The 26,108-nt window shown below is 48.5% G+C and overlaps 11 protein-coding genes across 11 annotated transcripts in view; 5 read left to right on the top strand and 6 right to left on the bottom strand.

Annotated features, from left to right (window-relative positions):
* Positions 1-226: 226 nt before the first annotated feature.
* MCYG_04658 (U3 small nucleolar RNA-associated protein 18) lies at positions 227-2,249 on the top strand (the record flags this gene model as incomplete). Its single annotated transcript, XM_002846875.1, has 4 exons — positions 227-520; positions 587-1,084; positions 1,156-2,035; positions 2,098-2,249. 4 exons carry the CDS (start codon positions 227-229, stop codon positions 2,247-2,249), a joined length of 1,824 nt encoding a protein of 607 aa, XP_002846921.1.
* Positions 2,250-2,569: 320 nt separating this feature from the next.
* MCYG_04657 (hexokinase) lies at positions 2,570-4,290 on the bottom strand (the record flags this gene model as incomplete). Its single annotated transcript, XM_002846874.1, has 5 exons — positions 2,570-3,451; positions 3,515-3,922; positions 3,991-4,016; positions 4,073-4,195; positions 4,254-4,290. 5 exons carry the CDS (start codon positions 4,288-4,290, stop codon positions 2,570-2,572), a joined length of 1,476 nt encoding a protein of 491 aa, XP_002846920.1.
* A 329-nt stretch (positions 4,291-4,619) lies between these two features.
* On the bottom strand, positions 4,620-5,849 carry MCYG_04656 (Sir2 family histone deacetylase Hst2; the record flags this gene model as incomplete). The annotated part of the gene is made up of 2 exons (XM_002846873.1): positions 4,620-5,660; positions 5,727-5,849. 2 exons carry the CDS (start codon positions 5,847-5,849, stop codon positions 4,620-4,622), a joined length of 1,164 nt encoding a protein of 387 aa, XP_002846919.1.
* Positions 5,850-6,237: 388 nt separating this feature from the next.
* Positions 6,238-8,821, top strand: MCYG_04655 (conserved oligomeric Golgi complex component 4; the record flags this gene model as incomplete). Its single annotated transcript, XM_002846872.1, has 2 exons — positions 6,238-7,473; positions 7,535-8,821. The coding sequence occupies 2 exons, from the start codon at positions 6,238-6,240 to the stop codon at positions 8,819-8,821; spliced, it is 2,523 nt and encodes an 840-aa protein (XP_002846918.1).
* A 466-nt stretch (positions 8,822-9,287) lies between these two features.
* Positions 9,288-9,889, bottom strand: MCYG_04654 (uncharacterized protein; the record flags this gene model as incomplete). The annotated part of the gene is made up of 3 exons (XM_002846871.1): positions 9,288-9,391; positions 9,596-9,674; positions 9,767-9,889. 3 exons carry the CDS (start codon positions 9,887-9,889, stop codon positions 9,288-9,290), a joined length of 306 nt encoding a protein of 101 aa, XP_002846917.1.
* Positions 9,890-11,284: 1,395 nt separating this feature from the next.
* On the top strand, positions 11,285-15,520 carry MCYG_04653 (JmjC domain-containing histone demethylation protein 1; the record flags this gene model as incomplete). The annotated part of the gene is made up of 2 exons (XM_002846870.1): positions 11,285-14,665; positions 14,729-15,520. 2 exons carry the CDS (start codon positions 11,285-11,287, stop codon positions 15,518-15,520), a joined length of 4,173 nt encoding a protein of 1,390 aa, XP_002846916.1.
* A 904-nt stretch (positions 15,521-16,424) lies between these two features.
* Positions 16,425-18,045, bottom strand: MCYG_04652 (heterogeneous nuclear ribonucleoprotein HRP1; the record flags this gene model as incomplete). Its single annotated transcript, XM_002846869.1, has 3 exons — positions 16,425-17,702; positions 17,803-17,936; positions 18,009-18,045. 3 exons carry the CDS (start codon positions 18,043-18,045, stop codon positions 16,425-16,427), a joined length of 1,449 nt encoding a protein of 482 aa, XP_002846915.1.
* Positions 18,046-19,292: 1,247 nt separating this feature from the next.
* On the bottom strand, positions 19,293-19,715 carry MCYG_04651 (uncharacterized protein; the record flags this gene model as incomplete). The annotated part of the gene is made up of 2 exons (XM_002846868.1): positions 19,293-19,575; positions 19,672-19,715. The coding sequence occupies 2 exons, from the start codon at positions 19,713-19,715 to the stop codon at positions 19,293-19,295; spliced, it is 327 nt and encodes a 108-aa protein (XP_002846914.1).
* A 417-nt stretch (positions 19,716-20,132) lies between these two features.
* MCYG_04650 (GTPase-activating protein GYP1) lies at positions 20,133-22,449 on the top strand (the record flags this gene model as incomplete). Its single annotated transcript, XM_002846867.1, has 7 exons — positions 20,133-20,177; positions 20,236-20,255; positions 20,455-20,574; positions 20,716-21,131; positions 21,188-22,110; positions 22,135-22,227; positions 22,282-22,449. 7 exons carry the CDS (start codon positions 20,133-20,135, stop codon positions 22,447-22,449), a joined length of 1,785 nt encoding a protein of 594 aa, XP_002846913.1.
* A 54-nt stretch (positions 22,450-22,503) lies between these two features.
* MCYG_04649 (dimethyladenosine transferase dimethyltransferase) lies at positions 22,504-23,750 on the bottom strand (the record flags this gene model as incomplete). Its single annotated transcript, XM_002846866.1, has 3 exons — positions 22,504-23,223; positions 23,285-23,506; positions 23,562-23,750. 3 exons carry the CDS (start codon positions 23,748-23,750, stop codon positions 22,504-22,506), a joined length of 1,131 nt encoding a protein of 376 aa, XP_002846912.1.
* Positions 23,751-24,037: 287 nt separating this feature from the next.
* Positions 24,038-26,108, top strand: part of MCYG_04648 (pre-mRNA splicing factor) — a gene marked incomplete at both ends in the record, with an annotated part of 3,045 nt that continues 974 nt past the window's right edge. Inside the window, 2 exons of the mRNA XM_002846865.1 lie at positions 24,038-24,417; positions 24,541-26,044. Coding sequence (XP_002846911.1) covers positions 24,038-24,417; positions 24,541-26,044 — 1,884 coding nt within the window. The remainder of the gene's footprint in view (positions 24,418-24,540; positions 26,045-26,108) is intronic.

Raw genomic sequence — 26,108 nt, 5'->3', positions numbered from 1 at the left:
ATAAATGGTTCAGCTCTTAGCTTGTCTTTGAGGGAAAAAAGAGTTCTTGGCGCAAAAATACAAAAATATCAAAAAAAAAAAAAAAAGAAAGTTGGTAGAAAAAAGTTGAATGAGCTTCATCACCAACAGCTTTGTGAAAGCAAGCTGCACGCCGAAATAAAGCTACTTTGCGGTAGACTGGTATACATCCTTTCTTTAATTTCAATTATCCCTCCTTCAAGCAAAAATGGCTCCAGAACGAAAATCCCGACAGAGGAAGCCAGCCAAAGTCGCATTCGTGGATGTTGGTGAAAATGATACCAATGGCAGTGCGAGTGAAGATATAATGGAGAAAGATGAGACTGAAGAGAAGCTAGAAAGACTGCTATTTGGCGACTCGGAAGGGTTTCACAGTGCGCTCAAGGAACGCGAAGTGTCAACGTCCAACGGGCTCGTTCTTGCAGACGGGTCGGACTCGGGAGACGGATTGAGAGACGGCGGTGATTCAGAAGATGATTTAGCGGATGTGCCTGATGAGGATGTACGATCCCACCATAACGGGGCATACTTCTATTGCTTGTGCTATGCTAACTTCATCTTGTCATAGCTATTCTACCTTGACGCTGGAGACTCTACAACTCTAGCTCCCATATCAAAGGATGAACAGCCAACGACAGGAGATATAGAGCCATTTACAGAGCCGGAAATCCCTGCTGCATGGGAAGATAGCGATGACGACCGCATTCGAGTCTCACTGGCTGATAACGAGCGTCTGAGAAAATTACGACTTAACGAGGCCGAGGATGTGATAGGTGGGAGAGAATACATTGCTCGTCTTAGGAGGCAGTTTGAACGTCTCCAGCCCGCTCCAGAATGGGCCAGTCCAGCAGCTAAGAGACGAAAGACAGCTGAGGATACGTCTGATCTGTCGATGGATGACCAGGATGAAGAGGAATCCATGCCCGCGCAGCCCCTGGCGAAGCTGTTGCAGAATATAGGAGACCTGACTAGATCTGGTCCAAATGTTACTTCTGCTGGAAAGAGAAAGCTGCGCCAGGGTGTTCTGGATATTCAGCGTTTGAAAGATGTTGGTGGGAACCAGCCGGTATGTATACAGCTTCCGTCCCCTCATTGTTCGCAGGCGCTGGCTCCATACTAACAGGTCTATTATTACAGTCTTCAATTGACTCATTGTCTTTCCACCCTCATTATCCACTACTACTTTCATCTGGGCCAGCATCTACCCTTTTCCTACACCACATATCACCTGACGCTGCTTCTCCTAATCCTCTACTTACCTCCCTCCATATTCGCCATACACCTCTAAAAACCAGCACATTTGATCAGCCAACAGGTAACCGTATCCTATGTTCTGGTCGTCGACGATTCTTCCACGTCTGGAACCTGGATACGGGGAAGATTGAAAAAGTCGTCGGTCCAGCTGATCGCAAACACGAACTAAAGTCCATGGAATATTTTAAAGTCTCCCCATGTGGCCGCTGGATCGGATTCGAAGGAACTACCAAAAAGGGCGGCGGCGTTATCATTATCCTCGATGCAAATACCATGCAATGGGTAGCCCAGGTACACATCGACAGCCGCGGAGGAGTAGCCGACTTCGCGTGGTGGAGTGATGGCGAAGGAATGTGTGTTGTCGGTAAGAACGGTGAAGTCAGTGAGTGGGATCGACGTGAGAAACGCATTGTTGCTCGATGGGTGGACGAAGGTGCCGTTGGCACCACGGTCTTGAGCCTTGGAGGACAAACCGGCCGGCAGGAACTTGGAGGTGATAGATGGGTTGCCATCGGCAGCTCTAGCGGCATTGTCAATATATACGATCGAAAGCCCTGGGCTGACGCTGCGGCTTTAGCCAGCAGGGGCAAGCCGTCCCAAGCACATGGCGAAGCAGCAGATGTTCAGTTTGGAGTACCGCAGAAGCCGAAGCCGGCTCGAGTGTTGGATCAATTGACGACTCCCACCAGTCATTTGGTATTTGCTAAAGATGGCCAGTTCCTTGTCATGGCCAGTCGTTGGAAGAGAGATGCGCTGAGGCTGGGTAAGCCGAGTCATTACCCTGAGCTTTATTTATCCAATACGAAATTGACATTATATTTCTAGTTCATCTACCATCATGTACCGTCTACTCGAATTGGCCAACGTCCAATACACCGTTTGGTCGTATATCTGCTGTTGCGGTATCTCCTACCTCAGACTCTATTGCCGTTGCCAATGAACAGGGGAAAATCCGCCTCTGGGAAATCCATGGATAAAACTGTTATATTAGGGCGGGACGGAAGATACAGTGTTACTATTTGCACCAATTTTTTCCGCCCTAGAGTTTATTAGTTCCAGGCGTCTGAGAATTGTAGGAGCAAATGATTGTTTAGATATCCAAAAAAGAATATATAGAACCACTTATAGATCTATAACGCCCCCAGCCTGTGTAATTATTTGACGGCATGTTGAATGAAGAGGGAGAGAGAGCTTTTCTCATAAAGGAAAATTAAAACCTATCTATCAAACTGGTATAACATAACCAAAGAATACCTCCAAGGGGATATTTTGAATTTCGGTTCTACCCACTTGCTACTTAGCCTTTAAGCATGTGAGTTATGTTCTCCTTATTTCTGACACCAGCCAAGTTGCCCACCTTGACACGCTCGAGGGTCAGGGCAGCAATGAGAGCCGCCCCGACACCAGAACCATCTTCGGCAGAGCTCATGACAACCTTGTCGTCTTCATTATCAGCCCAGTCAAGGATCTCACGAAGGGCTTTGGCACCTCTCTGCTTGAAATGAGGATACTTGTTAAACACAGAACCATCGGCACCGACATGGCAGGATTTGATATTCTTCTTTTTGCAGATCGCAGCTACTCCACAGGCGGAGATACGAGCGGCTCTGGTCCCAATGAGTTCGGCAAGACGTCGACACAGCTCAAGCTCTGGCTTTGTGGCCTGTATTCCGAGCGTACGTTCGAAAAGATCGCGGGTTTCGGACAAGTTCTCGAATGGATCCTCTTCAATGGCGGAGAGGAAAGATGAGTCCAAGAAATATGGTTTTCGGAGGTTTTCTATCTTTTGGCCCTGGAAGATGATGCCTCCCTTGTTGTCGATTATATCGATCAGGACGAGACGGAAGATTTCACCGAGGTAGAGGCCAGCGGTCATCTTCTCGAACGCCTGTTGGCCAGGACGAGGAGAGTCGCGGTCGATGATCTCGTCGAATTTAGTCAGGGGAAGGACAACACGCTCGTTGTCGAAAGCGCCGTACTCGCAGTTTATGGCAACAGGCGTGTCTGGAGGTAGATTATAGTGTGCAATCTTGGGTATCGAGCCAGCATTCTCCATGTATGCAGCGTTGACACCAGTTCCGAAGATGCAACCAATCCTCATGTCAGGATCAGTATATGAGGAAGCGATCAACGTTCCTGTAGTATCATTTATCAAGGCAGCAACTTTAATGGGCAATCCCTTGACATTGCACATGTTAGCATAGGCTGTGGGCAATTAGGAAAAAAAAAGTAGCTCATGTACCTTCTTCTCTAACGCGTTCTCAAGCATAGGCACGACATCCTCGCCTTCAACTCCATCGATATCAAATCCCTTGGTCCATCTTTGTAGAACACCGTGATCGATGTAATCCTGTGTTGCCGGGTAGGAGAAGGTGAAACCCAGAGGTAAGTCGGGTAATTCCTCTCCGTCGTGGTGATATTCAATGAACTGCTGGACACAGTCGGCAATGTACTCCCAAAGCTCTTCAGAAGTTCCAGCCTTCAATTCCTCCGGGATGCGGTACTTGGACTGAGTGATGTCGAACTCTCCCTTCTCCTCTGAGAGAACAATCTCACAGACACGCAGGTTGGTGCCACCCATATCTAGGGCCAAAAAAGTACCTTGCTCATTGCCGGTTGGGAATCCCAGAACCCAGGTAACATTCATAGGCTATGTACCGTCAGAATTGAGCACCAGAAACGCCCCAGAGGAAGCTAACAGAGAGGGGAAAGACGTACAATGTTCCCACCCTCCACACTGAGGCCTGTTTGTCCCCCCCTTGTCAGCCATGACCCTTTCCGCCAGGGTTTGAGGACGTACCCTTTGTGAGCTCATTGATGAAATGCTCTACAATCTTCTTCAGTCTGGCTGTGTCGACTGTGAAGGTCTCTTCAAGCTCCTTGATCTCGTCGAGCAGGGCCTTGGGCATGTCGACCATGGATCCTATGACGGAATCAGTGATCCTCCCCTATTTACTATCACTACCAAGAAGAACACTCACCCTTGCGGGATGGCCGCTTGCGAGGAACGGGAACCATCTTGTCTGCTCTTCTCTGACTGTCTGTCAAGTCAATGGTGCCGTTTTAACGGTAAGATGGAAGAGAAGAAGTGTATAGAGGAGAAGAGGAGGATGAAGAGGAAGAAGTGGTGGGGCGAGCGTTGGTTGGGAAAAGTAGTTAACTTGACTAGCTAAAAGTTACTCAGCTTCACCATTTTAATATCTCACCGTAACTAATGGAGTAGATATATCTGGCTACATAATTCTTCTACCGAATAAGAATACATAGAACAATATATAACTCTAATATACCGCTATAGTCATGATCGTAAACTCGTAAACGTTTTGAAAATAGTACATTGTACTACATCAATCCTTTGTGTCGACCAGCCTCGGCTTGTCTTCCTTCGAGGATACTTCAAGATTGGCCATTGATTGAGCCAACTGGTCTTCCGGTGGTTTATCTCCCTCTGTGGCAGGCTTCTCTAGCTTCTGGTTTTCTTCCTTTTCCTGTAGTGCCTCTAGTTGGGCCTTTGTCCGTGTCTCGTGGTCGCGAGACGCTTTCAGGGCCGACTCTACCTCTGCCGAGAGGCGGTCAACCTCGTCGTGAAGGCGCTCGTCTTGGGTTTCCGGCTCCTTTCGTTGCTCATGGCCCTGCTTGTCCTTCTCTGGGCAGGTTTCCGCCCAGAGCTTCTCTAGCTCTTCCAGCCACCCGAGCGCCTCGGCCAGGCGACGGACTCCACTATCACAGTCTCCCAGAATCAACACATCGTCTGCCCGAGACCCCAAAGAGCCAGCCTGCTCAAGGTTGACCAGGACACGCGGGGTCTCCTCTCGACACAGGCTCGGTAAACTAGCAAACGGCTGCACACTCAGACTCGTGCCCATGACGATACATAGGTCTGCTTGCGCGGGCACATCTCGATTGGCGAAGAAGTTTTCAGGCAAAGCTTCTCCGAAGAAGACGATGTCCGGCTTGACGAGCCCCTTGCACTCAGTGCACGATGGTATATCGCTGGACGCAATCGCCTTGGCCATCAGGTCGTCGGGGTAGGAAGCCTTACAGTCTATACAGCTATGGGTTGCAAAGCTACCGTGTGCCTCGATGATCATATCTCCGGGAACACCAGCTTTCCTTTCCAGACAGTCGATGTTCTGGGTAAACAGTTTCAGAAGCAACCCTTTGTCGTGGAGCAGTCTGATAAACGAGTGAGTGATCGTTGGCCGAAACTTGCCCGGGAACATCTCCCTTGCCAACGCGTAGAACGGATGAGGGTTCTGGCGGAAATAAGATATATCAAACACAGCTTGAGGGCGCGGCAGCTCGAGGCGCGCCAGGTTGGCGTAGATGCCAGTGTCTGGCGAGCGGAAGTCGGGGATGCCAGCAGAAGTACTGATGCCAGCACCAGTCTATACGTAGGTCAGTCGAGCTCTTCTTCTTATTTCCGACTTGTAGAGAGCAGACGATAGACGTACCATGACTACTATCTTGCAGGCTTTCTTCTCTTTGATGTATTTCACGACGCCGTCGATGCTGCGTTTCTCCAAAATGGCCGGAGGGACGCTGTCGTCCACCATCTTGGAAGTTTCTGCCCCCATTTCTGCCAGCTATATCTTCACGTCTTCCAGTATATTGTAAGCGGTACGTCTTGGAATTGAGCTGGGTTGCGACTTGACGCGGGGAGTTGGATGCTTCAGAGTTGGGCGTTCACCAGTTACCTAGAGTGGCTGTTAGATGATTGCTTTATTTAATCAGACGCAGTAGATGGGAATCCACCAAGAGATACAATACATACCAAGAGAAAAAAGGAGGGCTCGATGGTTTAAATGTTGGTTACGAAGATTAGTTAGTTATTTGACGACGCCGGGCCTCTTTTTGTTGCAACCCACCAAAGATGTTGGTTTGTATACATTTCTATTCTACTCTCTACATCCACCAGCACAACAAGCACCCCGAATTCTCTGCCACGGCTGGGAACATCTCGACATGTCCAGTACTGTCGTGAGCCATGTAAATGGCCAGAATGGCAATATATCTTCGCCAGAGATAGCGAACGGTCGAGATACAGGCAACAAGGATGAAATCGACATCTTCAACGCCAGCTCTGTGGCCGATATCAAAGCGACTCTCTCCCAGCTACAGAACAGAGAAGCGCTAGTGACAGCTCGCCTCGATGCTCTGGTGGCCTCCCAGAAGGATCTCTCGCGAGAACTCGGCCGTCTTGACCTACTACGAGCCCATTTGGGGACCCAAGCCAGCAACACTCGCACAATTAGCCATGACATGCTATCCGGGGCTGCCTCGTCTGCTCACATCCTCTCCAGCGCCGTGAAGAAGCTCGACCTCGAACAATCCCGCGTGAAGTCGATACTGGATATGGTGGGACAGGTCGCAGAGCTGAAGACCTGTGTGCTTGGAGTTGCAGGCTCAATGGGTGCACCACAGAATTGGGAGATGGCAGCCTCTTATATACATCGAGCGTCAAAGATACCAGAGGACGTTATAAACAGCCCCTTCGCCGCAGAGATTGTGCCTACAACTGAGGTCCCAGACACTCCTAATGTGACGCTCTCCAACGCTGCAGAGTCCCTGTGCGCCCTTTTTCTGCGAGAGTTTGAGCTCGCAGTCAAGGAAAATGATGGGGCAAAGATCACTCGGTTTTTCAAGCTGTTTCCATTAATTGGAAAGTCGGGCGTTGGGCTCGACGTCTATGGTCGATATGTATGTCAGGGAGTAGCCGCAAGGGCTCGCTCGAATCTCAACGCAGGGACTGGAGGAGCACAAGCAAAGGATGATTTCTTCTATGCAAATGCATTATCGAGACTGTTTGAACACATTGCTCAAATTGTAGAAGCTCACGGTGCCTTGGTAGAAAGACACTACGGCCCAGGGAAAATGAATCGAGTCGTCGAAAGGCTACAGGTCGAGGCAGATGTCCAGGGAGGGATAATCCTGGAGTCATGGGCTGAAGAACGACATTTAGATCGAAAGCTGACGGATATAAAATCCTATGCTTTTACATTCTTGGTTCAGAGCTTTCTACCTGCCGCTAGAGGAGCTGGTACTCCACGGTCAAACTCTCCTGCCAGCTGGGAAACACAGCAACGCAACAGTGAGGACGAAGGAGTGGATATGAAGGAGATAGATTCTATCTTGAATGAGATCTCAATTATGCTGGGCCGATGGTCCCTTTATGGGAGGTTCTTGGCTAGTAAATGTAAAGTATGTGTTCTACTTAGTCTCAACACCTATACTCTCTTCTGAGATGCTGATACCAGGTTAGGAAGAGGATGCAATAGTCGATGATCTTGAGCTACCGTCATTTTTGACTGGGTCTCCGCTAGCTCAGAAGGTAGACTCAAAGCTGCTCTCGCCTTATAACGCCATGACGACCTTCTTCCTTCGTCGTTCGGTGGAAAAGGCCTTCCAGCTGGACGAACCCCCATCTGAACTAACATTAGATCTTCGGAAAACATTGGTATCTAACCCGCCGCATATTACATCTGTTGTTGACGATATCATGTATATTGTGAATAAAGTCATACAACAGACACTAGCCACATCTCAGCGCTCGGCAGTGACCAGCGTAGTGCCTACAATTGCTCGTGTGCTTGGTGCAGATTTCATTGGCATGGTTCACCGGAAAATGCGTGATGAAACTAACCCAAGGCCCGTTGTACCAGGCGGCCAGCCTCCCGCTGCGACAGTTATCTCCTTCCTTGTACTTGTCAATAACCTGGACGTTGCCGTCGACTACCTGGAGCGCATCGTGAAGCGGCATATGGAATCAGCAGATGTCGGTGGCGATAATTCGAGTGATACCAATTCTCAGTCACGAATATCTACACTATTCCCCCTTGCGGACGACGCGCAGGTGGTTTTAAGTACATTACGATCACTATCGGCCACGTTCACATCCAAAGCCCAGGATCTCATTGGCGACGGAATACAGGTTATATTCAACAACGTATTAAAAGCTCGGCTCCGCCCTATTCTCGCTGACGCCTTCCGGGACATTGAGTATCAGCTGCAAGACGGTGAGGCAGAAGATGGTGTATACGGAGCGGTGTCCGGGGATGGAGAGGACGACGGCCTGATGTCCCACGAAGCTGAGTCTCACAGCATAGTCCGTCAGCGATTCGCGGCCGGTTGGCGAGACCTCATGCTGCCGATAGCTCGCATATTGACTGGCAACACCTTTGACCGTTTGCTTGGTTTAACGCTTGGGTCGCTATCTAAGCTGCTGGAGAAACGACTGTGGTCTTACCACGGCCGCGTCAATGCATTGGGAACCACAAAATTGGAGCGAGACGTTACTGGGATAATTACTGCTGCTGTAGATGTGGCCGAGGGCCAGCATCACGGCTCTGTGTCTGGGGAGAGAGACGGTAGTATTGGTGGCAGAGCGGGCCGATACCGTCACCGCGAGACGTTCGCCAGATGTGCCCAGATGGTGATGATCATGGGTATGGAAGATGAAGAGTGGGAGGAGATCTCGCAGTCTGACGGGGGCGTCGTGGACCGACTATCAGCAGAAGAACGAGCCCGCGCTAGAGCTATGGTCACCTAGATATCTAGTGGACAGTTCTAGACCGCAAGTCCCCGGATGTTCTATTTATGTTGTGTTAACGATGTCATCTGTCTTTGGAGGTGATAGATCCGGGATCGTTAATAAACGGCGGCCATTAAGTACTCTTCTAGCCGGGATAACTACCTCGTCAAAGCGATAGAATCACGCTGTAGCGAGCATGAGCATTCATCATGTTACTCGAGGCATTCCATCTGACTCGCATCCGTGACAGGCTCTCCTTGCGTTGCTGTTGCTTGCGACGCAATCGTCGAGTTGACGTACCTCAGCCTATTCCTAGAATTAATGCCTCTCAAAGCCACCTCTACAGACTGCCAGCGGAGACATTGAACATTATAAGCCAACGTTTTTAACTCTAAGGGGAACTCCTTTGCCTTTGCACTCACGTGTACCCGATTCTACTATTCTGATGTTCTTAGAAGGATTGTGTCGAGCAAGACCGCACGATTTAACTATCTATGCAGGCTGGAGGATCAAGGCGAGAGTCAGTGGAAATGTTGTCGGGGATGCCTGATAAGACATCCTCCATGGGCAGAATTCTCGCAAGAAGAGCTGGATAAGCCGCCATCAGAATGATACTACCTTGAAACACTTCCGTGCTTTCTGCTCGGTATATTCCCGCCCATGAGCTTCGCCAACATCAAGAAGCTAGCGCGAGCTGCTGCCGCCAGGAACGAAAATAGACTACGATTTTTTCCCAGAGTCATTATCGAATCCAATCTTCTCCGCTTTCCTACTGGGGCACGAGTGACATACCGCGGATTCGGCCGCTCATGCGGCCAGCTTGTCTACCTGATCTGTCCGGAAATGCAGTTGGGCGATGTTCTTCATTCAACTATATTCGATCAGCAGGTAACTCAGGGACTTGTTGAAGGGTAGCTTGATAAATTTTATCAGTGTAGCTGCTGCGGAACACAAGTACCATACAAACTCCCACCGGCCAGTACTCCCGGCAACGATAACCGGGAATGGTGTGCGCTTAACATTCGACGGCCAGTTGGGAGGCTCTACTCCCATTAGAGCGTCAATGGCTTTCACAAGTCGTTGCATTGAAACGTATTCACCGTGATAAATATAATAAAGTTGATGATTGGTTTCGAACTTTTTGGCGGTACCCCTTAACCGTCAGCCCTACGTTTAATTTAAGCAAGCCCTCTGCCACTTTACATTATACGGATGACAGTATCAATCTCCCCGATTACCTTCTAGGATGCTTGCACAAAACTATCCTGGAAACCCATGGCGAATATAGCCCTCCATATACGGTTAAAGTGGGCTCATTGGGTGGAATATTAGAATAAGGACTGGATGGCTAGAGGGGTTGCACGTATGTAGGGGCGGAATATCTACAGCTAGGAAATATATGATGATATTGATCGTCGTTTGATATATGTATATATATAAGCCGTCATCTAGATAGCTCTAGGGTTTGTGATAGTAGGCGTTTAGTGTCCCCTAACCTGAGGAATAGTACAGGTTGAAGAGTTATATCAAGGGCCATCCTTAGTCTCTAGACTGCTTCCTCCCCCGGATATAAAGCATGTATGTGTATGAGGACTCTGCCTTACAGCCTCTTTTTTCTGTCTGCTTCTCTTCGCTCTGCGTGCTCGTTCATGGATTCGGCCGTATCATATTCGCAGCTGTCTACCCGTTTTCTCTATCTCCTCGTTCTGCTGCCTCAATTCCTCACTCTGCTGCTCCTCCCTTCATCCTACAGCCCTCTCTCGTTCTTCTCCCCTGTGCCGCTCTGAGTTGTCACGTAGTTTGAGACCCAGTGTTCCAAATTGACAGCAGACTGGAGGTATAAGGCCGTTTTTGAGCTTATGCTCACCATCTTCAACAGAGAAAAGAAACGAAATTAGAAAAAGGTGCCGCCCGTCTGTTCTAACTACAAGACGACAGAACAAAAAAGATGATTAAATAAGATACAGCATGAAGCGCTGCTTCATACCTACCAGATAGAAACGAGAGTAGGAAATAGACGGCAGACAAAAAGACAGCGTCTGGAGGTTGTAGAGGAAGCAGATGCTGACTAAGCAGGCGGCTGAGTAAGTAATAATTGCTGAGTAAGTAATAAAACGCGTAATACGAATACGCCGACTTCTTTCGAACTTCGTCTTTTTTTTCTGAACTTCCAAACTTCGACTTTGCGCGCGAGTTCGACCTTTGACGGCCAAATTATTTTGCGTTCGGATATGGGAATATTGCGTCCTTAGCTGCCGGCCGTTCGTCTGCCAGGAAGAGCCAGGCTGGGCGTCTTTTGTTTTATTTTTTTCTCTCTCTCCCGTCGATGCTGCGCCCGCTGTTCCCGCCGCACCCTCTCCCTCTGCTCCCCGCCCTCGAACAAGTCTCTCTCCCACGCGCCGATGCCACCAACTCGATCTGACTCGACATCTCCTCAACTCTATCCTCTGCTTCTTCGTCACTGGGGTTTGTGAGTCCGTTATGGCTCCTCCGGCCTCCTTTGGTGCTCATCCTACCAACCGCCCGTCGCACTACCGCACTCCGTCCCCTCCTCGACACGGCATCGAGCCTCTCTCCCCCGGTAACCCTTTCACCCCTTCTTTGATATCTGCTTCCGTCCAACGTCGTGATCTTTCGGGGAAATCAGCTGCCAAATTCTCCGGGCGAGATGATGAACCTGCTTCCACGGACGAAGCGCGGAGACATGGCCGCCATCGTTCCATCGACGGCGTTGCGCATCTCCATCACCACCAGAACCATCGCCATCAACAAGTACTACCACATCAACACCATCAACATTCCCCGGGCAGGCCCGGAGGCCACGCCAGATCCAGATCTACCATCGACACTCTTGCTACAATAGCTCTTGCTACCAGTCCTACTTTCTCTCCGCTCACCTATGACGGCCCGGATCAGCCAACCATCTCACCACTCGCACATCACGATTCGGCTGATACAGACGAGAGACCCTCGAAACGAGCAAAATCTGAAAAGGCGCCCTTGTCGAGCTGGCATAGGCCGGCAACGAGCCATGTCTCCACTCTCGACAGCATGAAGACGGATGCCGAATTACTTCTCAATTTCGCCAGACCTGCCAACTCTCCTCCTTTTCCGCCTCACGGCACCCTATCTAGAAACGTAGACAACACCACCCACTCCCGGAACCACCCGTGGCGCGGCCATGCCTCCGCCATCTCCATCCATGATCAGGGCAATGTCTTACGTGACAGAGGTCCTTCGGCCTGGACCGAAGCAGCAGGCATGAACGGCGTCCCGCCGGCCAGGCTACGATCTCAGTCAGATGGCGCTGCTGTCCTCTCCAGACCTTCCATGAACGCTCTTCTCCCCGATTCAATAATACATTCTTCCGCCATAGGACCCGTACTCGAAGACGACCAGGAGGAAGATCGGATTGCGAAGAAAAATGTTACCTGGATGCAAGACACACCTACCGTGCAATCTGCTAAACCTTCACAGGACAAGGAACCCACTATATCCGGGCCGCAGACGAAGCACAAGGCGGCCGAAGGTAACTCAACCGGCCAGACAAATTGCGCAGCCTGTAATCGCGATCGAATTCCGGTCGAGACTGGAGGAGACGACACGGAAGTTACCTGGGTAAATTGCGACGGGTGTGATCGATGGTTCCATATCGTCTGCTGTGGCTTCAATGCCCACGAGATAAGGACTGTAGACAAGTTCATCTGCTCCCAATGCCATCCAATACACGGCCCAACAACCTTTGTCCGCAAGTCCACTCGTCCACGGACTGCCATCGATTATGCCGGTCTAAACCAAGGATTTGTCAAACCGCCATCAGAGGAGAGTGAGAATATACATCTTACTGCGATAAAACAGGGCAAGATATCATTCCTGCCTGATCACTTCGCCAGAATGCCGCCAGATCTGGTGACCGCATCATACTTCGAACGCGGTGCTGGGATGATCGAGCCCATAGTTATTCCTGCACATATGAACTCGCGTTCAGCCACCAACTTCCACGAAGCCACCACTGAAGAAGAGTTCGATGAAAATATTCCCGAAGACGACGGCTACGAGGAGGCAATTGATTGCGGGCAAGATCTTCTCGACATGGTTATTCCCAAAGACCTTACAGTAAAGACTGTAGGTGAAATATATGGGCCAGAGGAAAAGATCGAAGTCATCGATGTTAAATCGCAACAAGGCGAGGAGAAGAAGTGGACCATGCAAAGATGGATGGATTATTACTACGATACCAACTCCTCTAAAGTGGTCAAAAATGTTATCAGTCTGGAAGTTTCACAATCTCCTCTAGGAAGGCTACTACGGCGACCCCGAGTGGTTCGTGACCTTGACCTCCAGGACTCAGTGTGGCCACCCGAACAGCAAGCCGTAGGAGACTACCCAAAGGTTCAATTCTACTGTCTAATGTCTGTTGCAGACTGCTACACCGATTTTCATATCGATTTCGGTGGATCGTCGGTGTATTACCACATACTGAAGGGAAAGAAGACCTTCTTCTTCATTCCACCCAAGGAAAAGCACTTGAAAAAGTACGACGAATGGTGTAATTCGCCCGCTCAGGATACTACCTTTCTTGGAACAGAATCCAAAGAATGCTATCGAGTCGACCTCTCTGAAGGTGATACGATGCTGATTCCTTCAGGATGGATCCACGCTGTCTGGACGCCCGAGGATAGTCTGGTGATAGGCGGCAACTTCTTGACCAGAATGAATTATTCGATGCAGCTCAAGATCACAAAGATGGAAAAAGACGCCAAAGTTCCACGAAAATTCCGATATCCCTTCTTTCAGAAAATCATGTGGCTTACCGTCTTGAAATACCTGGCTGACGACCCTCTACCTCCTCACCTTCAGGAGGCTTTTGCCCTAGACGAAAATTACCAGTTCTATCGCGAAACACCGGTTTATCACCTGGCAGTAGGTGAGACTACAGCCACGCATGAACCGGGATCGGAATATTACAATGCAAAGTACTATTCCCAAGGTGAAATTGATGGGCTTCCAGAATTGGCCAAGTATATCTTGAGAACAGCATTGATTGCCGGCGGCTACAAGGTTGACGGTGTTACTAAGGAAACCAAGAACGCCGTCAGCAGATCTATTCCCAAAGGCCAAGGTGATCCGGTTGATATTGCGCGGAAATTTGGAGTTTGGGTTGCCTGGAAACGGGGTAACGAACCTGCTCCTCAGTGGACGCGCCCTGGAGCAATTGTTATGGATGTAAAGGTTGATATGTCTGATAAAAGACGAAGCACCCGACCACGCAAACAGTCTGAGCGTGCTCTGACTGGTTCTCAAAGGGGTAGACCATCTCTAAGCACTTCACAGAGGCCGTCAGACCAAGGCCTCCAAGCTGCAAGTGACACGCCTTTAAGAAGCGTTTCCGCTTCTTCGGGCAGTGGAACACCAGTCCAAGATACCCGCAGGACATCCCTCGCGGATAATAAAGGGCATGAAGGCAGTCCACTCCAGACTCCTAAAGCTGCAAGCCTTGGCCCAAAAAGGGTTGCCTGTGATCCTTGCCGGAAACGTCGTATTAAATGTCGTCATAAGGGTGATACCGCCCCTGAAACTACTTCTGATCTAGAAATAGTGAAGGAGCCTAGTAGTCATGGGAATTCTGATGCAGGATACATGCCATTGACTGCCCCCGAGCCCAAAAATTTAGCCGACCAGGTCAACGATGACGCCCATCCCCAGAAGGATGGCATAGCCCTACGGGAAAATACTGTCATTTCTAATCCTCCAGACGCAAGCGGAAACTTGTCAAAAAAGCCTCAAGAAACAAGCCCTAGCTCGTCTAGTTCGAGCAAGAAGGGCAGGATAAAGGCCTGTGAAGAATGTCGGAAGAGTAAAGTTAGTATACACCATTTCCCCATATATACCTTTGGAGAGCATATTAATATTAATACTTATCAGCGTCGGTGTATCCATGATGAAGCCGGTCGAATCGACCCAATAAAGATCCAAGAGCAGCCAAAGACAAAGCGTTCACGCACTGATGACGAGAAATCGACTCCTCCGAAGAAGCAAAAACGCAATGACGATAAATCACCACTTACAGAAGCTGCATCTTTATCAGCTACCGATAATGGCCACGTTCAAACTAAGGTCACTAATCCACATGACAAGCCCCATGTTCTCAAATCTGATTTCCCCAGAGAAAGCCCCCTTTATTCGTCTCCTCCAGCCGGAAATTCGGAGGTGGAGGCCGCACCTGAACACCCAATGGCTGCAGAATATGTGCTTCCCATTGGAAGTCTCGTATCTCCTCCTACGTCCCTTGTCGATGATGTCGACGGGATTCCTAGCTCTCTGGATGGTGAAAGGGCTAAACCGGTAGACGGTGAACGGAATACCGACAAATCATTATCAATCCATACACCGACCTCCATATCTTATCACCCTTCCCGCTACCCTCCCATCTCAGTCAACACGAAGACTGCTTATAATTCCAAACAGCGTGCATCTAAAGATCGTACTTCCGCCCATGGTCTGTCTCCATCTTCTCCGATAAGATCAAAGACATCGTCGAGACCTGGATCATCTCACCGTGCAAATGAAGGTGCTGCATCATCAAGTTCAAGGAGGGCACATGACCGCACAAGTTTCGCTGAGGCTGATGTTGACCCTGATAGCATAAAGCTCATTCGACAACTTCAAGAAGAAGACTTTGGGCTTCGACGGAGGACTACAAAGCCAAAGCCCTAACCTTAGTTTCATTTTCTTTTCTTTTCCCTCCCGTTTCTATTTCTGGTATTTGGAGTTCATCCAGGTCTCTACGGGTAACGGAGTCTGGTTTATGATGGACAAGGCGGAGCCTATATCTTTTATTCATTTCTTGTCAATTCATAATTTTTTTTCCTATATATTATTTTTGTCTGGCAGACTGATTCCCAGTGTATGTTTAGATAGGAACGGTATGGGTGAGTGGATGTAATAACTGAAGTACATTTTTTTACTACAATAGGAGCACTTTAGTATATCCATGCCTCTACCAATTTCGTCCTTCTAAATAGTCCGTAGTATATGCTGATATTCAATTAGCACATTGTATGGAGATCCATTAATATCACGCCGCTGAGAACGGCTTGGAATGTAAGAAACAAACTTATTTCTTTCGATTGATTTTAATATTGGGATTAAAATTGATTAAAACAACAACAACAAAAAGAACCTGAGAACACTGAATGCAGGCCGCCATTTAAGACATTACAGTCAAGAGGAAGAGATTGGAGAAAAAAGTAGAAGAAAGCTGAAAAACAGAGGGAACCATTTGCTCTTAAGAGGTTATGTATCTCCAGAGGAAGATTCCACCCGATTAACTCGTGAAAAGGAGAAATCAATGACGGAAAGCAAGCATGAACAGCGTCAACCTAAGAGGTCATTCGATGCCAGGAATATCTTGGCGATAAACCAGATCTGGTGAAAAAAAATGAGCAATATTCAGCCTCCAGGCCCAATAGATGCCAAACGCTTTTTTAACTAGATGACAATTCTTTTCATCATTCTGGCATGAGTTAAGTGCTAACTCCGGTTTTATAGATGTGCGCCGAGGCATAAATGGTGGAGCCAATTTTGTGATTCTGTGCAATAATCTGTCTGTGTGCAGATATTAGCCACGGGAGTAAGGGTGAAATCCTCGGTGCGCTCCACGGCCTCCGCCGCGATAGTTAGCTCCGGGCCTTCCCGCATTTCGAGGACCCGTAGGAGCATTGGCGGGAGGCGCGCTCTGTGGCTGCGGTGATGCAACAGGTTGCGGAGGCTTATTTCCCACATTCGGAGACATCCCTCGCCCCATTGGGCCTCCAGCACTACCAGCACGGCCCATGCCTTGAGGACCGGTTGGTAGGTTGGGCTGTGGTGTATCATCGTACATTCCCTCCCATGAGGATTGGTTACCCTGTTGGTAGGGATATGCCCGAGGATCGGCTACCCGTCGAGCTTGTTGTTGTTGTTCATACTTCTGCTGTTCAAACGCAATTTGTTCTTGGGCATTGTATCCAGGGCCATTTCTGTTATTGCCAAAGTTTCCACCCATTCCAGGGTTGCCGGCCGTACCGGCGCCTCCTGGCCCTCCTGCAACGGCCCCGGGCATATTCCCAGCCATCTGGCCACCCATACCACCTGGGAAACCGGGCCCTGCTTGGTTTTGATTCGGCATTTGATTCATCTGTTGCATCTGCTGCATCTGCATTTGTTGCATTGGGTTCATCATTCCTTGCATCCCCTGTCCATTGGGCGGTGTTTGAGAAGGAGGGCTCATTCCTCCTTGTTGGGGCCCTGGCTGCTGCTTCATTTGTTGCATCTGTTGCATCTGCTGCATCTGCTGCATTTGTTGGAGCAAGGCAGGGTTCATGCCTCCCATCGCTGGGTTCATTCCTTGTGCTTGAGCGGAAGCCATTTGCTGTTGCATCAACGCAAAGTATTGTTGCATCCGTTGCCAGTATTGTGCCATCATTTGAGGCGTCATGCCGCCCGCCATATTTGTTTGGTTCTGAGAATTCTGCTGCTGTCCTGAATCAGATCCGCTACCCCGGTCGTCCTTAAACCGATCGTCACGGAACCCGCGTTTGCCCAATCGGCGGCTTTCCTCATCATCCCTCAGATTCCCGCGGGGTTGGGCCTTTTTCACTTCAATTGCCTTTCCATGTATTTCCAATGGCACTGAAAGTGTTGCTTCCACGGCGGCTTCGCTATCAAACGTCACGAATCCAAAACCTCGAGGTCGCCCAGTATCTTTGTCGATCATGAGGGTTGCATCTACAACGCGGCCGAACTGCATGAAAAACTGCTTGAACTCTTGCTCAGTGGCTTCCTGGCTCACTCCGCCCACAAATATTTTACTGGTCCGCTCCTGTTCATCTCGAGGGATTGCGCGTTTAGGGTCAATCTTGTGTAGTTAGTAAAAATATACGAAGAGTGATGTCAATATCAAGCAGTAAGGGAGGTGGATATCGTACAATTTTACCGTCCAAGTAATGTTCCTTTACCATTACTGTGTTCACGGTCTTTGGATCAGTGAATGTAAGGAAGCCGAAACCTCTCGATCGGCCAGAAGCACCATCTCGCATAACAGTGCATTCATGGACTTCTCCAAACTGGGAAAAGTATTCCTTGAGGGATTCTAGGGGTATAACATCAGAGATTCACTTTTCGACCAATATTTTCCATCATTGAAAGGAAATTATATACGTACGGTCTGTTGTTTCCCAATTCAATCCTCCGATGAACATTTTACTATTTTAATGTATAGTATTAGCCCATATTCATTCTGATATATGTTATATTGAGGCACGGCAAGGATAGCAACTGTTAGTTAAATGCAAGGTGTAGGGAGTAAAAAAAGAAAGAAGAGAAAAAAAAGAAAAAAAGTCGTGTCTGCACGTCCATGGCTCTGAATTTCCACTTAAAAGATGAAAATATAGCTTCTGCCACTCGGTCTAGTTTAGGCCTTGGTGAATTATGGCCATATGTTGTTGCGTCGCGATAGACAGATCGTGGTCGGTGATGTCAGGGGTTCTAAGGTGCCATAATGTGCAGAGATTCCCAGAGATCGCATCGTAACTGGGCAAATGAAATATCTCCCGCCATATCAACCAACGGCCTTGTGGGGTTGCGACAGCCCTTGTAAGACGATAAGTTCAGCGAGCTGTTGGGCGCTTTACAGTCGAAGTGTGACGTTGACTCTCACGATCATGTCGGAAACTAGGTGCAGGGTTCTTGGTTTTGGATTTGGATATGTAATGTGCACCCGTCGAGCTTCAAGAAACTGAGAATTGAATTTTTTTTTTTTCGATGTTCTTTGTTCCGATAATCCTCTGCCTGATTCTATGTCCGAAGCTAGGTAATGTTCGATATTCCATATAGAAGACAGTCAAATGACTGCTCCTTGCACTGCTCTATCAAGATATACCGACAAGATATATAGTATCTGATATACTATGGTCGTTCCAAAGCGGAATCGTGCAGAGGCTTTAATGCATGAAATACCCTCGATCTCTTCTTGAGCCACTGAACCGATGAACCCCATCGTCTATGGCCAGCACCCTTCTTGACCCCCTGGTACCCTTTCCATAAATGTCCATATAGTGAACTGCCCAGCCATGCCGGGGTTATGCAAGCTCAGCTGAGAAATCTCCGGGTAGCCAGGTATTTCCCCTCCAAACTATGATGTGATCTTATAATCCGCACACGCACACCACATATTTGATCTTATAAACCATCGACTTCATAGTCCAAACAGGCGCAGTCGACGAGAGAGTTTGGCGGATCGTATAGGTGGATATGACGAGTCAGTAGGGATACCATCCCTTCTCCCAAATAATATCCACCTTGGGCTACTGAATCACGAAGGTATGCCCACAGTATCTCATTTCTTTCTTACCGTAACAAACGCACGGCTCGATTGGTTTTCGGGGTAAAGTGCACAAATTAAACGGAAAGAGGAAAAATAAAACCACAAAACTGCCAAACATGAGACTTACCCATCCTCTTTTATGCCTGTTCCTTGGTTTTCTGATTCATGTGAAGCCTGGCCACCGCTATTAGTGTCTCCAGCCGCCGATACTCCTCCCTGGGCCCCATTGTGGGCGGGCGACGGTTCTAATATCTGTTCTTGGACAGACTGTGGCTGCTGAGTGGCTGCAGGCTGTGTAGAGTTGGATGTTTCGGATGCATCCGTCTTGGTAGAAGGTGGTAGTTGAGATGGTGCCTCTGCAGCGACAGGCGGTACAGCTGCTGCCGTGGCCTCCTCAGCATCGTACCTATGGAGTATGTTAGAACATGCAGCTATGTGTAGGCGCAAGCAAAGCGACAACAACATATTCGAATCAATGGCAAGACAAGGACAAATTACTCACAAATCAGCGAAGAGATCCTCCTCGAGATCCTCAGGCTCAGTCATGGTTAATCGAGTCAAAGAAACACTTAGGTAAAGAGATGCGCTAGGACGTAACAAGTCACAAGAAGAGAAAGGAATCAAATTACAGCCAACAGCTAGATATACCGCGTTAGTTTCACCAACTCAAGCGCGAGTTGTAAATGTCTTGTCGATGTTGTCCTTGAAGTGTGAAGAAACCGGCGAGGTTGGAAGGGTTTTTTTTTTTTTCTCTCGAAAAGGTGGCTTGGATGACTAAGCAGAGCCAACTGGATCCCCAAAAACTTCCCGACGTCAGGGAAGAAAGCAGCGCAAAAGATGACAGATTGACAGTACAATATCTACAGCCGTCGAGGGAGGATAGATGCTGAAACAACGTATATTTGCATAATTGGCGCCTAGCCGTCTCTTCTTGTATCAATTTTTTACCTGTTAGCCACCACAATGACGAGTAAGAAAGGGAAACAGGAGCAGCATCAGACGCCGCAGGTATGGGCAGCTTGCCATGAATATCTCTTATCGCATCAAGCTAACACATTACATATAGGAGATGGTCCAGGTCGGTCCGTGACTCGAGCTGCCTTATCCCGTTTACATCTAGATCAATGGCCCCTTTTTATATATATGATAATATTTTCTACAGGGAGATCTTTACTAATACGCTGATATGCGATAGTAGACCATACATCATCGTATGTTATCGTCTCCTCCTCCCCACTTCTATTTCTCCCTTCCTATAGCAGCTGTTGACTATATATATATATAGACGAGCGGGGCTCCCATTCTGGAGATCGATGTCGTCGTCTTCCCGGCCGCAGAGTCCTCATGTGCCCTTTAACCATAACACAGTGGTCGGGGCTGCTTACGCCCATACAGATATGTTGAAGTTGGCTTCCCCGCCCATATCCCAGCTCAAACTATTACATAACGGATCGCAAAGCTGACTTTAGCATTATTGTAGGGGTGTCCCTCCTACTTCTAGAACGTCCACACCGTCACGGCCCTCATTGTCCCCCACCTCTAGTAGGGTCCGTGACATTAACACTGGGAAACCGAGCAGAAGAGCATTCTCGTCGCAGCATCCATATGGCAACTTCCTTTCGCAGGGATCCGGAGGGCCAACTCCTGACCCTGATGACGAAGATGATGGCGATGAAATAGGGTACGAGGATGATGAAGATGAATTTGGGCTTCCAAGTGTTACGAACATGCGACGACAACGAGCCAAGCCCATGACTTATAATCTTCAGATGAAGAGCAACCAAGCCACATCTGACCCGAGTAGTCACGTAAACGGTTCAAGCCTGGTTCCTAGTATGCACGGCATGCGCCTTCGAGCGAACAGTGCGGATATTGCTGAAGAGCGGGGAGGCCTGACATACCCTACAGCCAACAGGTCTGAAGGAAAGATACTTCGGCCGCAATATAAAGATATATTAAAAGGTAAGCTCTACGTATGCTCGGTATGCGACGTCAATAGCTAATCATGAAAATGCCAGACCCCGCAAATTCCTTAAACTTAATCAACCATTCGCCTCCATCACCTAGTGCTAGTGCAAAGGAAAAAGAGGCACATTCTACCCGAATAAGTCGGGTTAACAAGTTCAAACGAATACTCCAATCTAGTACCGTATCATTGCCTGAGCTTCGTGATTTGGCTTGGTCAGGCATTCCGGAAGAAGTCAGGGCGATGACATGGCAGCTGCTTCTCGGATATTTGCCCGCAAACAGCGATCGCCGTGTCTCAACACTAGAACGCAAACGAAAGGAATACCTCGATGGTGTACGGCAAGCCTTTGAGCGTAATTCATCGATTGGATCTAAAGCTGTGCCGGCCACATCATCCACTCCAAACCTAGGCAGTGGGAGGGGCATTGACGAAGCAATTTGGCATCAAATCAGTATCGACATTCCGAGGACCAACCCACATATACCCCTATACGCTTATGATGCGACACAGCGGTCCTTGGAACGAATCCTATATGTTTGGGCAATTCGACACCCTGCAAGTGGATATGTTCAAGGAATAAATGACCTTGTTACCCCTTTCTGGCAAGTTTTTCTGGGTTCATATATCACTGATTCTGATATTGAACAAGGTATGGATCCAGGGCAGCTGCCACAGCCAGTGATCAACGCTGTAGAAGCCGACTCGTTCTGGTGTTTAACAAAACTTCTTGATGGCATCCAAGATAATTATATTTACGCACAGCCTGGGATACACAGGCAGGTTAATGCGCTTCATGACCTTACGAGACGCATTGATTCCGCACTCACCAAACACTTCGAGAACGAGAGCGTCGAGTTTATGCAATTCAGTTTTCGGTGGATGAACTGTCTGCTCATGCGTGAAATTAGTATCAAAAATACAATAAGGATGTGGGACACATACATGGTAGAGTACCCCAGAGCCCAATCACGGGTAATTATACTAACTCTCTTCAAGGCGGAGGAACAGGGGTTTTCGCGGTTTCACTTGTATGTATGCGCTGCATTCCTTGTAAAGTGGTCGGAGCAGTTGCTCAAGATGGATTTCCAAGTTTGTATCACCCCTTGTCAAATCTTCCACAATACATACTGACCGTATTTGTAGGAGATTATGATGTTCCTCCAGGCACTCCCAACGCGCAACTGGACCGAAAAGGATATAGAGCTTCTCTTGAGCGAAGCGTTCATATGGCAAAGCTTGTTTCAAGATTCAAGCGCACATCTCAGATCTGATGGCACTGCAACAGAAAGACCAAGTTCAGCTGCGCCTTAACACTGGACAATAAACCCAGAATGCGTCCATGGGTGAACCAATCACTGTCTCCAGCTAGCTAAAGTGAATGCCCTTCTGGTTGAATGCCCACAAAAGCTTTAGAAATTCGCCTTCGTCACACATTCTGGCACGCTTATCCGCAAGCCCAGTATCATCTTCAAGGATTTGTCTGATTTTTTCTCGAACGAGAGATGTTACCTTTCCACGTTTTGTGGAAACGACTTTAGGTGCCGTCTGCTCTTTTTCGGTTTTAAAGAAATCAGGAACATCATCCTCGTCATCAACCTCCATCATTTCATCAACATCCTCCTCCACTTGGTTATCCTCTTCGGTTATCATCTGCTGATCGTCGTCTTGGAGGTCTGCATCAATCGGGATATTGTTTTGGGCACACCATGTGCAGTAGTTAGCTTCTAACATACTCACAACGCTGCTAGTTCCGAGGAAACTCGATCTCAACGTCTTGTTCTTCCTAACAAAAGCAATTCTGAGAAGGCCATCCCATTCTTCGTAGCTAATATCCGGTCGCGGTACTTTGGGGACAATGCGAACCACACTAGACTCAACAGCGGGTGGCGGTTTGAAGTTGTTTTTGCCCACTTTCATTATGTGATCAATTTTTGCCCACATTTGAGCATTCACCGATAGACGGCTGTACAGCTTGTCCCCAGGCTTCGCGAAGAGTCGCATGGCAAATTCACGCTGGAACATGAGAATACATACTCTGGGGGCTGGAGTCGTAGCAAGTAGCTTAAACGTCAACGGGGATGAGATCTGTTTGTATCAGTTAGACACGGGTATTTCCCATGAAAGCCAGAAATATAGAAAGCCGTACCTGATATGGAGTATTGCTTATACAGACATCGAAGTAGGGGACCTCCGTCTTCATCACATCCCCCAGCAAGACTTCAAGTCTCTTTTGCTCCGGTTTTCCTTGCACACGCTTGGTAAGCTCGGCAGCCATTCTAGGATCTAATTCCACGGCGATGACCTTTTTGGCCTTCTCTAGGATTTTGACTGTCAAGTTACCCGAACCAGGGCCAACTTCTAATACCGTCTACAGGTTCCAGTTTAGCTAACGCTCTAGTCAACCGGTACGGGGGGCAACCTACATCACTCTGTTTTAGATCTGCCTTGTCCACGATGGCCTGAGCGACTCCAGGGTTTTTCAGGACGTGTTGGCCTATGTCTGTGTTCATGCGAAATATATTGTGGGCTGCCTTCGTTTTGGCCACGGCTTGCGCATACGGACTGCTCGCCTGCGCAGCATTATTGCGTTTCCCTTGCTTTATCTTGGGCATCTTGATATTACCCGAGAGCTATTTCTTGTTTATTCCAATGGTGCCGTTTCTAAGACCTAATCCCTTCTTCAAATAATTGTGGTGTTTATTGAGAAAAATAATCGAATAAACCACAAAAAAAAAAAAAAAAAAAGAAAAAGAAAAGAAAAAAAAAAAGATAAAACGGCGGAAATATATTCTTCCAGCGTCTATCAAAAATCAAAATCGGCCCGTCGACACGTCGACCTTGAAGTCTCCAAGCTGTGAGAACATCACCATCTTTCTGGCAGTATACCGGTCTATAGACAATGTCAGGGCGCAAAGATTTTCTAAGCCAGCCGGCGCCCGAGAATTATGTTGCTGGACTTGGCCGCGGTGCAACTGGATTCACCACGCGGTCCGACCTTGGCCCAGCTCGAGAGGGCCCTACGCCAGAGCAGATACAGGAAGCTCTGGCAAAGCGGGCTGCATTGCTAGGAACTGCGCCTCCGACTGCATATGGTGCTTCGACACGAGGAGAGAAAGGTGGAAAAGCTGAAAAGGAGGAAGAAGATGATGACCGATATCAAGACCCGGAGGATGAAACCGGCCTTTTCGCCTATGGCCAGTATGACCGGGATGACGATGAGGCTGATCAAGTATACCAGGCCGTCGATGAGAAAATGGACAAAAGGCGCAAAGCAAGAAGGTAGGCTTAATTCTTCGCTCTATCTCTGTGGTGAACTTGTACAAGAACCAATTAGTTTATCTTGTCCTAGACCCTCCCCGTTTTGAGCAGATTGCCAACATCAGCCATATCGTGCTATTCTAGGGAAGCTCGAGAACGTCAAGAAATGGAAGAATACGAGAGTAAAAACCCGAAAATTCAGCAACAGTTTGCGGACCTCAAGCGGTCATTAGCCTCGGTCTCTGATGAGGATTGGGCGAATATCCCCGAAGTTGGAGATCTCACAGGCAAGAACCGGCGGGCCAGGCAAAATCTACGCCAAAGGTTTTACGCGGTACCAGACAGCGTCATAGCAAATGCGAGAGATTCAACGGAATTTACTACCACCATCAACGACGATGGAACAGAGTCGCACATTCCCCGAGGCGAAAATGCTGATGGCACAATTACCAATTTCGCAGATATAGGCGCGGCGAGAGATAAGGTGCTTCAAGTTAGGCTGGATCAAGCAGCCGAAGGGTCGAGCGGAGATGTTGCGTCTGGCAGTGCATCGTCAATCGATCCGAAGGGTTACTTGACGAGTTTGACGAAATCTGAGATGAAGGCCGGTGAGGTAGAGATTGGAGATATTAAACGTGTACGCACGCTTCTAGAGTCAGTGACAAAAACCAATCCAAAGCACTCTCCCGGATGGATCGCCATTGCTCGTCTAGAGGAGATCGCAGGCCGAATTGGAGCAGCGAGAAATTATATCGCCAGGGGTTGTGAACTTTGTCCAAAAAGTGAGGATGTCTGGTTAGAGAATATCCGACTCAACGACAATCATAATGCCAAAATTATCGCCGCGAACGCTATTAAAAACAACGACCGTTCAACGAGGCTCTGGATCGAGGCAATGAAGCTCGAATCTGACTCTCGAGCAAAAAAGAACGTCTTGAGACAGGCTATTCTCCATGTCCCTCAATCCGTTACTATCTGGAAGGAGGCCGTCAACCTAGAAGAGAACCCTGATGATGCACGTCTCTTACTCGCCAAAGCAACTGAAATGATCCCGCTCTCCGTAGAGCTATGGCTGGCGTTAGCGCGTTTAGAAACACCTGAGAACGCCCAAAAGGTCCTCAACGCAGCCCGAAAGGCCGTACCTACTAGCCGTGATATTTGGATTGCTGCAGCTCGGCTACAAGAGCAAATGGGAACAGCACACAAAGTGAACGTAATGAAAAGAGCCGTCCAGTCTCTGGCTAGAGATTCAGCCATGCCAAAAAGAGAGGAGTGGATCGGTGAGGCGGAAAAATGCGAGGAGGAGGATGCAATCCTTACCTGCAATGCTATTATTAGGGAAACATTGGGATGGGGCCTCGATGAGGACGATGACAGGAAGGATATCTGGATGGAAGATGCCAAAGGGAGTATTGCAAGGGGAAAATATGAAACTGCGAGGGCTATATATGCTTATGCACTCCGCATTTTTGTCAACAAGAAGTCAGTATGGCTCGCTGCTGCTGACCTAGAACGGAACCATGGCACCAAAGAAAGCCTCTGGCAACTTCTGGAAAAGGGCGTTGAAGCTTGCCCCCAATGTGAAGACTTGTGGATGCAGCTAGCCAAAGAGAAATGGCAAGCTGGCGAGATTGATAACACGCGGCGGGTGCTTGGGCGAGCATTTATCAGAATCCTACAACGAGATATTTGGCTTGCAGCAGTGAACTAGA

This window comes from Microsporum canis, genomic scaffold (genome assembly GCF_000151145.1).
Source record: "Microsporum canis CBS 113480 supercont1.4 genomic scaffold, whole genome shotgun sequence".
Lineage (NCBI taxonomy): Eukaryota > Fungi > Ascomycota > Eurotiomycetes > Onygenales > Arthrodermataceae > Microsporum > Microsporum canis.
This window is presented reverse-complemented; position numbering and strand designations above follow the sequence as displayed.